The sequence below is a fragment of the Engraulis encrasicolus genome, chromosome 8 (genome assembly GCF_034702125.1).
Source record: "Engraulis encrasicolus isolate BLACKSEA-1 chromosome 8, IST_EnEncr_1.0, whole genome shotgun sequence".
Taxonomy (NCBI): domain Eukaryota; kingdom Metazoa; phylum Chordata; class Actinopteri; order Clupeiformes; family Engraulidae; genus Engraulis; species Engraulis encrasicolus.
The window spans coordinates 48,482,809-48,497,044 of NC_085864.1; the positions used below are offsets into that span (position 1 = coordinate 48,482,809).

The window sequence follows — 14,236 nt, forward strand, 5'->3', positions numbered from 1 at the left end:
AAAATTCTGTTCTACTAAATAAGAATCAGTACATTTTTAATGTAATTTAGATTTACCTACGGATTACAAAAATAATGGAATGATTACTATTGCAATTTTCCCTGTGTCAAACACTAGTTTGACTGGACTATTTCTCCAATCATGTGAAAGGATTTGTGACAAAACTATGCCCTCGAAAAGCTTAACATATGACTGTAATTTCAGATGAATGTTCATGGAGCAAGGCAGAGGCAATTCCATCGCAAAAGCCAGATTACATTAATTCTACATTATTGTAAATATATCGTACAATCACCGGCTTTTGAATTAAAATTGTGTAACCTTTCGAAAGGCTTTTTGTAAGCCTTTCAATGCATCATCTTTCGTCAAAGCTTTCCAATCATCAGGTATGATGGCAGGATTTAAACCATGGTGCTTTGCAATCTGGTCATTAAATTTGACCATAAAGAACTTCCAGTAGGCAGAGGCCTCAATGGTAGAGTCTGCGGGTATATACCATTCAGGGTAGAACCTCCTATATTCCTTGTAGGGTTTGGACTTCCGGCCCGTTTCCTTGCTGCTAAATGTCCCATTACCCATCACATTAGATGAACAAATGGCTGTTTTTAAGACCTTGGTGTTTCCTGTATGACATCCAATTATACCTTCAGGGCGATGGATGGTGGAGAAATGTTCTTTGTGCTCACTTCCACCAGCTTCACATGGTGCTTGGCAGAAAGGACACTGCTTTCCACAGCCAAACAATGATTTAAACAGTATGTCTTGGGGCTTTGGGTTCAGAGATCTTAGCCTTGTTTCCACATAATCTGCTTGCAGTGTCCCAAGGCTCAGTTCGTTTAAGACATATTCCTTAAAATATGGGCTTTCAATGTGGTCCTTAAGGTGGCTAGCAAACTCTCCTGTCCTCTTGTAAAATTCGCTCTTCATGATCATAAGATCTTGGACCGCATCATCTGGCAAAATCAGTTTCAGTTCACGACAGATATGCTTGATGAACTCTGATACATTCCTCACCTTCCTGCTAGGCCTGTTTATGAAAGATTTGACTACGTCAGTTACGTTCCTCAAGACACCATCAATAAGAGCTTTCTCCATTTGCAGCAATTTGTTGTTCTTTGACATTCTTCGTACAACTTTTTCAAGTATCCAGCCTTTAACAAAAGTTTCATAACGGTATATGAATTTTTTGTAATCTTCATATTTGTTTTTCTCCAGCAGCTCATGTAGCAGTCTGTACTGAAATGATGATTGAGTACTGAGGCTTATAGCATGACGTCCAGACTTCATTTCATCAACAATTTCTAGACCAATCCTTTTCGTCACATTGTCCAATATTGCATGCATCAGGCGTTTTTTAGCAAACTCACCTGCTTTTACATGACACTGATCTGTGGTGTGGTATAAATTTATGAAATCGGAAAGGATTTTTCCTTTTTCCCGTTCCAAGCAAAGTTGTGGATCATGTTCATTAATAAAGTTATCATGCATTTTTTGAAATTCTCTTGTTGCAATTCCAAAAATGTGAACCTTAAGGGAAACCTCCAATTCTTTGTCATATATAAATTTACCTATGTCGTGTTTTTGTAACTCTTCATTGATGGTGTGGAGAAGCTCTTGTAAGTGTTCAGATTTATAATCAGCTTTTTGTCCTGCTTTTGTGAAAATGAGGTTTTCACCTGCTTTGATGACAGTTTCTGATACATTTTGGAAATGATCTTCCTGTGCTGGGGGAAAATTCCAATTTTTTGGTTTAAGTAATTCATTCCCTTGGCAAATGTTGTCACTTAACATTTTTGTTACTTCAAAAGGAGACCTCCCACATTCTGGTAGCTTTTCCTCAATTAAGACCTTCTGAATATAACCAGGATATGTTTTCAGATCCATCTGAAGTATTTGAAAAGCATCTATTACCACATCCTTCTTGGGTAATTCATAGCATGGAAACTCAGACTTTGTTTTGGTCCACATATGGTCAAACTCTTTTCTAAGTACTTCATCACGAACACCAGACTTCCTGTCTTTGACGGATTTAAGTAAATCCAAAGTCTTGTCTGTGATGGCTTGTGACTGAGTGATGTGGATCATTCTAAGTCGTTTCTTCCCATTTTGGATGTCTATAGCAACCTGTAGTCCGGATTGAATAGAAGCTTTTGTCGTCCTCTTTAGAGAGGTAATATTGTTCTTGAAGTCTTCTTTGTACCTTTCAATCAGATATGAATGGCTGGTTTGGGTATCAAAATAGAGCTGCAAAGAACTCAGAATTTTCCTCTCCTCCACATCAAGCTTTTCCGATGCCTCAAGCATGAATTCACTCAGCAATGGTACCTTGAACTCTGTGTCTGTCATGCCACAGTTTGAGATTTGAACTTCTGCCTCCAGGCTCCAGTCGTACATTTCCTTCTGAAATGCCCATTCCCATTTATCCCACTCCCGGCATAGTTTTGCATAGGCTTCTGCCACAAGGCTGTTCTTGAAATTGAAGATGAAGTTCTCATATCTTACAGCTTGCCATAAGTCTTTTGTCATCTGCCAGAATTTAAACAAATCATGTTTTTCTCTCCGAATATCTTTCAGGGCACTTATCAAGGCTTTCTTCAGCTCATACACTGCATCACTGTAGCCTGCACTGACAAATGCCATAGGTGGAGTTCCCTGCCAAAGTGCAGGGATGTAGAAGGTGTCTTTCACAGGATCGTAGTCCATTACATCAGTAAAGAACACATCATCCTTTTTTTTCTCCATCCTTGCTGCAGCATTTGTCATTCCATTAAGTTCCTCAATTAATGTTTGTTTGTCCAAACAATTATTATCGAAGGCTGACACATCTCCCACACTCTGATGAACAAGCAGACATCTAGGTTTCTTACCAACTTCCTTCATTCGGAGGAAGGCATGTACAGCAATCTGCAGAATATCCTTCATCTGTGTTACATCAGCCATTGACATGTTGATGATTGTGACATCACTTAGCCCTATTACAAGGGTTGCTAGCTCATTGTCATGCACATAGCTGTCAACCTGGTCTTTTAATTCAGGTGATTTCAGTCCTTCTGTATCTATGATCATAATGTAATCACACTTGAGCTCTCGTCTGAAACTGTCTGAAACTTTGAGCAGCTGGATGAAGGCTCCTCTAGTGCACTTCCCACTGCTGACAGCAAACTGAACTCCAAACATGGTATTTAGCAGAGTAGACTTTCCTGTGTTCTGGACACCCAAGACAGACACAACAGATATTACACATGTATGTTTCACCAAGTTGCTGAGGCTGTTAAAGATATCTTCAATCCACTTGAGAGGGATGTTTGACGCATCTCCATCCAGCAACTCCAGAGGGTATCCCTCCAGCAGTAATTGAGCACACATTTCTGGTAGACATTGGAGTTGTTTGGCTCTTTGTGAGTCTGGAGAGAGACATGCTGACTCATACAACTGTCCTACTTCCCTGAAGAAGTGTTCAAGTCCAAGTGAGCACTGAGGGATTTGCAGTTTTATCCTCCGGGCTTCCTCTTTCTTTTCAGGGTGCTCCTGGAGAGTTTTAAATTTCTCTGTCAGTTCAGACATTTTCTCTTGTGTCAACCTATCTAGAGACATCCTTAATGATTTCAAGAAATAGTTTCTTTCTGCTCCTTTCTTTGAAATTCCCTCAGTGAAGTAAGTGATGTATCTGCTTAATTCAGTGCCACATTGCTTTGCTCTACGGTTGGTCACCTCATTGTTCAGGTGACTCTTGTAATGTTCAATGTCTTCTCGTCCTGACCTTTTTAGCTGACATTTTTCCCTTTCCAAGCTACTTATTTCTTTCCATGCCTGTCCCTGGCATAGCAAAACCTCAGATTTAAATTTGGTGATGTCTTTTATGCCAGTCAGAATATTGTTGCTCAACATGCGGCCTTTATCACATTCAGAGCAGTTTTCATCTACAAGTAACCCATTCTTGCGAGCAATTTCTGTCATGGACTCCAAAGACTTTGAGCTTTCCTGTTTCCGAATAATGTAAGCAATCTTGTCGCACAGAGTGGTGGTGAACTCAGATTCATTCTGTTCAGCCTTGATGATGACATCAACCGACATATTCTTTCTTCTGACTAAGCTGTATGAGCCATCCTTGTTATTGCATTCTGGTACCACCATATGTAGCTTCGATGTTTTCTCATTGTTTGTCAAAATGCTGACATCTTTTTCTGAATCATTTGTGAAGACAAAGACCGCAGCAGATGTCTGGCAAAGGAAAGATAATTGTGTTTCAAACATCCTGATGTCGCCTCTCAGGTTCGCAAAAGCCACTGGCTGCTGGAACACATCAATGTGTGTTCTCCCTGAAGGCAAAGACCAGCTGATCTCTACCAACCCATCTGAGATCTTTCGGGGGACATCTCCACACTCCATATTATAATGCACGAATGTGTCATTGCTCTGTCCTGTTGGACTGACAATCCTATTCAGATATGAAGATTTTGATAAACTACTCTTTCCTAGCTTGACAAATGACACTAATGGCATGGGTTTTGTTGCAACACTGTGTTCCATTGTGCCATATGATTTAAATGTTTTAACAATATCTCTCATTGCCCACACCATCAGTGTGCTCTGCTGCGTGTCACAGTTAGGCAACAGTAAGGGGACAGCTAGCTGACACTGGGACATTTTTGAGCACAGTGTCTGCTGAAGGAAGGGATCTGAGCAATGGAAAATTGCTGTTGTCAAGTCCAGTGGATTGACCTTCTCAGTTAAACCTGTTTTCTTGTCCAAAACACTTGCACAACTGCTTGATACATTACACCACATCAGTTTTCTTATTCGATACAGTGGGAGATCTTTTAGGGACTCACACGTTTGTTTGTAAATTGTATTGCGGCTTATTTTCAGCATTGAGGTGGAAGACATTTTCTTGTTAAGATGTTTGAAAAGTCCCAAATCCTGAAGACATCTCTCCTGATTTGCAACTGGAAACACAGTGAATTCAATTGCAACAATGGTTGAGATCAATTTACAAGCATATGAAATAGCATGCAGTGTATAAAATGTGTGTCCCATGACTTACTGGTACATGACATTGACACCCCTCTGTTCAAGTAACCAACATACACATATATAGTATAAAGTCAATGAACATTTCGATTATCTTAGAAAAGTAACTTTAAATTACTTGCATTAGACTCCAAAGGCTGGTCAGAAAAGATCTATTTACAGTAATGGCAATTGCCTCTCCCATTGGTGCACCTTTAATGTACAAAATTCAGCTTAACCTAGGTGGCAATCACTGTGATGAATGGGGAAAATGAAATGAATGTTGTAAATGGTACAATTTACTCTCATTTCCAGTAAATGTCACGAACACAACTTTCCTGTTAAGAACTGTGGTTGTATGATATCAATCAAGTTATTTTCAACTTATTTTTTGTTATCATCCCACAGGCTGGGAATAGCTGCTGAGACACAAAAACCCATATCGTCAACTTGTCGCCATAATTACCTAAGAATTTGTTGTTGTTGTTGTTTGGGTGTCGACAAACAAAATGGGGGGTGCCAAACACACAGCATCACCTGTGTCGGTTTTAGGAAATCTGAGGCCCGGCATAATCTCCCCACCCCTCAATAATCGATGTATAGTCAGCTTGCTAGCAGAAATCATTTTTTGATCAAAACAATCACTACTGTATCACCCTGCCTTCCTGTCTATGGCATTGGTCAATTGTAACACTCATTAGAGTAGAAAACAGTACCTTCCTAAGATCTTAATTTATTTGATTTATTTCATCTATTTATGTTTGAGGGAATCGTCAAGTCAACTTCTAAGGAAACCAAAACACTTGGAAATAAATTATTTGATGCAATACAACAAGAATAGCACATTGCACCATGTTTATATATGTTCACTCAGACAGTGATGACATTCATGTGTAACCGCATTCTTTCCTTATTAAGGTGTAAAATCCATCTTACACCTAATATCACCAGATGTACTTCAGATCATCAACACCTCACTACAAACAGGCATATTCCCAGGCTGTCTGAAAGAAGCAGTTGTGAAACCCTTACTGAAAAAGAACAACCTGGATGCACTGGTACTAAACAACTATAGGCCCATATCCAATCTACCATTTATGGGTAAAATAATAGAGAAAATTGTTTTTAACCAATTAACTGCCTTTTTAATGTCTAATAGCTATTTTGATAAGTTTCAATCTTGTTTCCGTGCCTACCACAGCACTGAAACAGCTCTTATCAAAGTTATGAATGACATAAGATTGAATTCTGATGCTGGCAAATCATCCGTCTTGGTACTTCTTGATTTGAGTGCTGCTTTCGATACAGTTAATCATTCTATACTACTACATAGACTGGAACACTGGGTTGGTTTTACGGGCATAGTGATCGACTGGTTAAAATCGTACTTACAACAAAGAAGTTTTTTTGTCGCCATTGGAAGACATACTTCATCACCAATGTCTCTGGATTGTGGGGTCCCCCTCCATTCTGGGACCACTACTGTTCAATCTGTATATGTTGCCACTGGGACACATTATCGAGAATAACTCCATAAATTACCATAGCTATGCGGATGATACCCAGCTCTACTTATCTATGTCCCCCAATGACTACACCCCCCTTGAATCACTCTATCATTGCATGGACCAAATTAACAAATGGATGTCTCACAATTTCCTCCAGCTGAACACAGAAAAAACTGAAGTAATTATATTTGGGAAAAGAGAGGAGAGACAAAAGATTGCTACTATCCTTGAAACGAAGGGACTGAAACCAAGGGAAACAGTTAAAAATCTTGGGGTCCTCATTGACAGTGACCTAAATTTCAACAGTCACATGAAAGCTATTACTAAGTCTGCATTCTATCACATAAAAAACGTCTCTAAATTTAGGGGCCTGATGTCTAAACATGATCTGGAGAAGCTAATACATGCCTTCATTTCTAGTAAAGTCGATTACTGTAACAGTCTGTTTACTGGCCTCCCAAATAAGACCATTAAACAGCTTCAACTGGTACAAAATGCAGCTGCAAGGGTTCTTACAAAGACAAGGAAGTTTGACCACATTACTCCAATTTTAAGATCGCTGCATTGGCTCCCAGTAAGCTACAGAATTGATTTTAAGGCAATGCTACTTGTATTTAAATCATTAAATGGAATGGGACCCACATATCTACTGGATATGTTTCAGCTGTATGCACCGGCCAGGTCACTAAGGTCAACGGAGAAGAATTTGCTGGTGATTCCAAAAGTCAAAACAAAATGTGGAGAGGCAGCCTTTAGCTTCTATGCTTCAAAGCTTTGGAACCAGCTTCCAGATGACGTAAAAAATGCACCCACTATTGATAGCTTTAAATCTAGACTCAAGACAAAGCTGTTCTCAGATGCTTTCTTAAATTATTGAATGAAAAGACGGTAAAATAAGAGAAGTAAATTAGTAAAATAAGAATTGTTTTTCAAGGTTTTATGTTTATTTATGTTTTATTTTATTATTATTTTTACCTTATGTTTTATCTTAATGTTTTAAATGTTTTTTTGACTCTAATTCATTTCCCTGTTTTCCTTTCATTTACATTTGTTAACTTTGTGAAGCACATTGAGTTGCACCTGTGTATGAAATGCGCTATATAAATAAACTTGCCTTGCCTTGCCTTGCCTTATTCAGCGACAGGTACAGCACAACCAGATGGATGTGTTAACCAACTGAAACATAACGATGATAAAGCAATGTTGCTATCCCTCAGCTAAAGGGGAATTTTTTAGAACTACAGCTCACATTCTTGCACAAGCTAAAAAGGACTTCCTGCTGTAGAGTCATATAAGCAAAATTTAGCTCAATGGTAAGTTTTGTTTTTATTTTATTTTTTATATATAAATACAAAGCATGTACTGTAGGTTGCAAAACAGCCAAACAGCAAGCATCATAGCACTTAGCTAAAAGCTAGTTTCCAATGCTCGTCCCTAGAAGGGCTTTACATTTTTGAAATTATATTATTAAAACAAGGCGATTGGACTTAATGGAGTTATGGCATTTTTTACGTTTTTATCAAAAGTGTTGTCAGGAGTGAAAAACATGTATCATGGCTTGTTAAGAACTATTTCCAAAATCTCGTACGCAACTCTTATGGCGGTTACGTTGGGTTACTATGGACACAGGCAGTGAAATTAAATATGGGCCCCAGTTTATAAGCTTGTATTTAGCTTCACTTGGGGACCCTTCTCAACATTCTAATATACCTTTTCATGACATGTACTTTGTAACTGAAAGTCTAAATGATGGAGTGAAGAGAAAATAAATCGTTCATTCATTCATATTTCCTCTGAGTGAAATCTCCTTCCTGTAGTCTGCCTGTTTTCCCGCTTTAGCATGTTGATGGCAACATTGTATTTATGTTGCCGTTTGACACCAAATGATCAATCCTGTCATCCCTACAGTCTATTTGTAGCATCCTCCATAGGATGCAGGGGCTCACTAATCACGTTTTCACCCACTCCTTATTTGAGACAGGTCAACATTCATTTTGCCCTATACCTAGGAACAATGATGACTTCAAAGAAAATGGAATATTGTACAAGAACGACCACTAGCTGGTGTGGCCAGGAGTGGCACTGCAGCTATGTTATCGCAGCCAAGTAAATAATGAATGGGTGCCAATGGGGCTGTACGCTTCTCATAGAACTATCTGCCCGTGTGATTTTATCCCTGGAAACAATGAAGTCGCGTTCGATAGATATGAGTAAGTGAAAGCATTTGCCGACACGTTTGCATCTTGTTAGATTCGTGAAAATGACCCTTATTTCAACTATAGCAATTACATAACACGTGACAATCGACTTTACGGCACTACGCCATTTGTTTTGTAGTTTTAAGTCTGACTTCAGATGTCGATGCGTTTAAAGTTATGTTAGGATTGTTGCGGACACCTGTTATTTATTGCATTTAAGGTGGTGGAAAAGTGGCATGTTTACATGGGGTAAAGGAAATGACTGCGCTCATCCTTAAGAATTTGGGCACCTTCAATCAACATGTTGGACGGTGGTGGGGGGTTTTGAGGTGTGTGACCGTCTCTGCTAGGATCAGTCAGAGTACGTCTCTCGTCAGCTCTGGTCGCGAATAGTCGCAGACAGGGCTCTAAATTAACTTTTTCCACCACCAGCCAATTTGGCTAGTAGACATTTTTTCGTACTAGTCAAATGGAAGGTCAACTAGCCATTTTTTTATCTCACCAAAATAAACCATGCATTAATTATGTTGCTTTTATTTATTCCATTAAACTATATCCTCAACACAGATAAACAATATAAACATTATACTCAACATATTTCACTGTTCAGTTTATTCTGTAATTATATAGTAATTATTTTTATTACCTGCATTTTCATTATTTTTTATTCAATTTCCTCTGAAAACAGTGAATTGCATCACACATGCCTCTCACATACCAGACCTACGCTGGACCATATACTGTACAGACAGCCAAACACTAGCCTATTACACCATCACCCAAACCTCACATGCAGTATATAGGCCTACACCTCACACAAAAACAGCATGCCTTCAACACACATGTTGCACACATACCAGACTTTCAATGTACTAGCCAAACACACACAACCAAACACTACAAAACCTCATATCCCCCACACAGTATCACTTAAGCTTCACACACAGTAGGCCAAATGCCATGGACAATGCACAGAAGAGAGGGGTGGGGAGAAGACACACACACACACACACACACACACACACACACACACACACACACACACACACACACACACACACACACACACACACACACACACACCCAACTCAGTGCGATGTGTATGATGTCTGCACTATGTGTTTCTTTATGCTGCTGCTGCTGCTTCACACCTTTAGGTTCCTGCAGGATTAATACTTGCTTCACTCTAATATCATGCGCTTGGAATGACAATAGGCTAGTAAACATCCAATAACATCACGGAGAGTCGGAGACCACCAGCTTAGCCTACTTTGCTACTTTCATAGCGTCGCTAGTTTTTTGTTACCGTTTTTTTTCACTTACTCGTTCATCCATGTCAAACTCGTGCATGGTCTTTCCGATGGCGTGGGCATTATTAGGAAACGACAACTCCATCGCAGGTAGTTGCGAGGACCTCGCAAATATCAGACGACTCCTGACAGCAGGGCTACACGGTTTTGACAGACAGCTGCCTGTCATGCTCCTCCACTCATGCCGTTTTCGCTCCACCACCACCACTCCATTCCAGCGTCACTACAGTTGCAAGTTGCATTCACCGACACATAACCTTGCTCTAACCACTGCCACATTCTTTTTCACCCGTCCAAAAGCTACAAAACCGAAGTAAACCACGCTAGTCCGCTCATTGAAAATATTTGATCAACAGTAGTTCCAGCGCGGGCATCTAACACGCAGCCAATGAATGTGAAGCTGCGTTATTGTGATTAACGGCCAGCCAATGGGTGTGGGCTACATCATGACGGTAGGCCTAATGTTCATGGGTAATGTAGGCGCCGTTTTACGTTCATCAGACGGCAGTCAGCCACAGATCTGTGCTGTCAGCTGTTTGACGTTCGGGCGCGCGCTAGAGTCTACCGGCCAATTTGGCTAGTGGATGATTTTTTCTACTAGCCAAAATTGATTTTCACCCGCATTTGGCGTGTTGGCGTGTGTTAATTTAGAGCCCTGGTCAGAGATTCCACATCCAGCAGGTATTAGCCGAATGCTAGCATGTTGCAGGACAAAAGTAACACGTCTTTGGGAGAACAAAGCCATGTCAGGAACCTTTAATTTCACTTCTAATACAACTTCCATGATAAGGTACAGAATGTGCACACATCTTTACAAACCAGAGAACAGAACCGTCACAAATCCCTGCTGAGCCATTTAGCCCAATAGGCTCCCATTCATCTTTTACTTGGCTGCGTTCGCCAACGGGGCTATAATGGGAGCCAATGAGAGATGTCTTTCTCATAGCTTAGAGAATCTCTGATGACTTTAAATGCTAACAAGAAAAACTATATGCTTCCGGGTGACTTGAGAACTCTATTGACTACCATTTATTCTGTGCTTGCTCGTGATCGCCCCCTCACCAGAATGTGGGTGCAGCACGGCTCAGAGGACTTATGTATTTGGAACCTGTTAAGCATGAACATCACATGGAAACTGTGGCTGATATATTCAGATGAAGATATGTATTTCATGAACAAGCTTTGAAGTTCTTACTTGTTTTGAATTTAATGTCAGATTTGATGCTCTTTACTCCACTCTGTTTTGAGTACACGGTCACTGTGTACTCAGTTTGAGGCTTCAGGCCTTTAAGGAGAGCGCTGCATGACTCTGTAGACAAGCAATGTGCCTTTCCGTCTTTGCTTTCACAGGAGATCCGGAACTTCACTGAGATGTGCTTCATCTCAGGTGATTTATTCCAAGTAATGTAAGCAGACACAGGAGTAACTGAGATCAGGTTCAAATTTTCTGCAGGAGAAATCCCTGAAAATACAAATGAAGGACAGTGTATTACTTGAGACCTATATCATAGTTCAATTTCCCAAAAAGCTTGATACGTATGACCATGTCTTTGCCACAGCTGTACAAATGAGTTAATCTGCCCTGTGTCAGATTGATCTATTGCCATAAAGCTCAGCCAGGCTGACTCAGCGAGCTCCACAGAAAGATCTGGGTGGACAAGGCTATTTGACCTCATTAGTTGAGTAAAGTCATTTATAAAATATGTAAAAAATATCAACAAATGGATGATTAGAATAGCTACAATGTGTATAATCCATGACAGTTTAACATTATTGATAAACGTATGGAAATAAATAAAGTTTTTCATGCTATTCTAATTAAGTGGCCTGGAGCAGTATAGTGTATCATATTCAGTGCTGGGAGTAACGGCGTTAGAGTATAACTGCGTTACTAACGGAGCCTCATTTTGAGTAACGGAATACTTACTTAATGACTTTTATCCATAACAGTAACTCGGGAGGTGACGCGTTATAATTTTATGAATTGCACCGCCAGTGTGCACTGGCTGCTGACAAAATCAAGGAGCAAATGGCAACGCCGCATAAATCTGTACCAAGCCGGCTTTTAATATGCTCACATTCACCCTTAGCATGTGTAACCACCAGGGGGCGCTACTGAGAGCAAAACACCTTTTGACCTCTTAAATGCCTTAAAGGTCCACTCTAATAGAAAACCATTCTTACATGTTATGTGCACCATTATTCAAAACCCATAAACCTGAATCATTAATTAAGTAAAACATAATTTGGGTTTATAATTTTATAGGTTTTAGTTAATTTACAAAATAAACATTTCTGATTGAATATCACATATGTGACGTCACAAGCCGAATTTCATGACTCCGGAAATATCTTTTTTTTTTTTTTACAAGAATTAAAACAAGATTTTTTGTAATGCTTCAACGCTGTTTTATATGGCATTGTAGGCCTACTGTGGGTACCGGTAGTTGTTGTGCCTACATGTTGGCAAACCACTAGGTGGCACCGTTACCTCATATTTCAGAGCCATGGGGACTGTTGTTTACTCTGAGACGAGGCTACAGCTGAGCTAGCAAGCCAAAGTGCGACTCGAGATGAGTTGCAGACATGACGCTGTCCTGACTGACTATAAAGTTTGAAAATGTACTTCCGAGTCTACATTACAACTTAGTTCTTACAGATTTGATCACTGTTCAAACATAGTATGTTGATGTAATTTGTAAAGACCGCGATTGTTGTCCTGGCCATTGCAAAAACATACAGTAGCAGCTGGAGAAATGACTAGGCTAACAATATGAAATGATAGCAGCACAAAGACATGGGATTGACGGCAGGCAAGAATGGGGTGTTCGTTGAAATTATAATTCATAGGAGCCCTGACAGATACTGTATTTGGAAACGGATCGTGAGACTGCTAATGGTGCTCGCCTGGGTCTCAGTCAACACATCGGTGAGTAGGACTAGCTAGCCTGCTAGCTTCGTCGACCTACTGTGCTTTCAGGGTTGGGTGGGTGGAATAGCTGTAAATATGATACAGTATGTAACAGATGAAACACTTTCCGTAACTTTGGTTCCTTGATTGACCGTTCAGCTACCGTATACCGGTGTGAACATATATTGTAAGTGTGTCAGATACATAATCTCCGTGTGACATGTTCTACTCTTTTGGTGCTACTGGCTATTCCAGACTGTTTAGAAACCCCATGTTGCTACTACGTGTCTTTTGAGGTCAAGCTTACAATGTAACGGTGTTAGATATTCACCCCAACAGCGAAAATGTCGGGGGGCAGATTTGGTATTAGAGCTATTTGTTTCACTCCATGTCTGTGGACGGAGTCCTATATTTTATACAGTGGTGTTGTGCTTAGAAGTTTGCTTGGTAGGGGGTCAGCCCAATGTTCCCACGGCCCATTGGTCCCACATTGCTAAGACTTTTGCGTTTTTTTCAAAATTAGGCCCAATGGTCCCACAGCCCATTGGTCCCACAGCCCATTGGTCCCACATCACTAAGATTTTTTAATTTAATTTTAGGTCCGTTGGTCCCACAGTCCATTGGTCCCACAGTCCATTGGTCCCACATCACAAACAGTTCAATGGGCTGTGGGACCAAAGGACCCACTAGTTTGACGCCCTCTCTGTACTTCACATGGTAATCAAACATTTGAAACAAACGATTTAAGGTTAGTGTTAGGTTTAGGGTTAAGGTTAGGGTTAGGGTTAGGGTTAGGTTTAGGGTTAGGGTTAGGTTTAGGGTTAAGGTTAGGGTTAGGGTTAGGTTTAGGGTCGTATGACGTAAGCGGTAAGTACCGAAAGGGCGTCGAACTAGTGAGTCCCGTGGGACCAATGGGCCTAAAAATTCAAATAAAAAAGCAATGTGGGACCAATGGGCTGTGGGAACAATGGACTGTGGGACCAATGGGCTGTGGGACCAATGGGCCTAAATAATGAAAAAAAGTCTTAGTGACGTGGGACCAATGGGCTGTGGGACCAATGGGCTGTGGGACCAGTGGGCCGTGGGACCAATGGGCTGTGGGACCATTGGTCCCACATTGCTAAGACTTTTGCGTTTTTTCAAAATTAGGCCCAATGGTCCCACAGCCCATTGGTCCCACAGTCCATTGGTCCCACATCACTAAGATTTTTAAATTTATTTTTAGGTCCGTTGGTCCCACAGCCCATTGGTCCCACAGTCCATTGGTCCCACATCACAAACACTTCAATGGGCTGTGGG

The 14,236-nt window shown here is 40.5% G+C and overlaps 1 protein-coding gene across 1 annotated transcript; it reads right to left on the reverse strand.

Annotated features, from left to right (window-relative positions):
• Positions 1-306: 306 nt before the first annotated feature.
• LOC134453939 (interferon-induced very large GTPase 1-like) lies at positions 307-12,535 on the reverse strand. Its single transcript, XM_063204685.1, has 5 exons — positions 12,499-12,535; positions 11,222-11,488; positions 1,821-4,946; positions 1,569-1,724; positions 307-1,151 (listed from the first exon to the last, which is right to left on the reverse strand). The coding sequence occupies exons 1-5, from the start codon at positions 12,533-12,535 to the stop codon at positions 307-309; spliced, it is 4,431 nt and encodes a 1,476-aa protein (XP_063060755.1).
• Between the last annotated feature and the right edge of the window lie 1,701 nt (positions 12,536-14,236).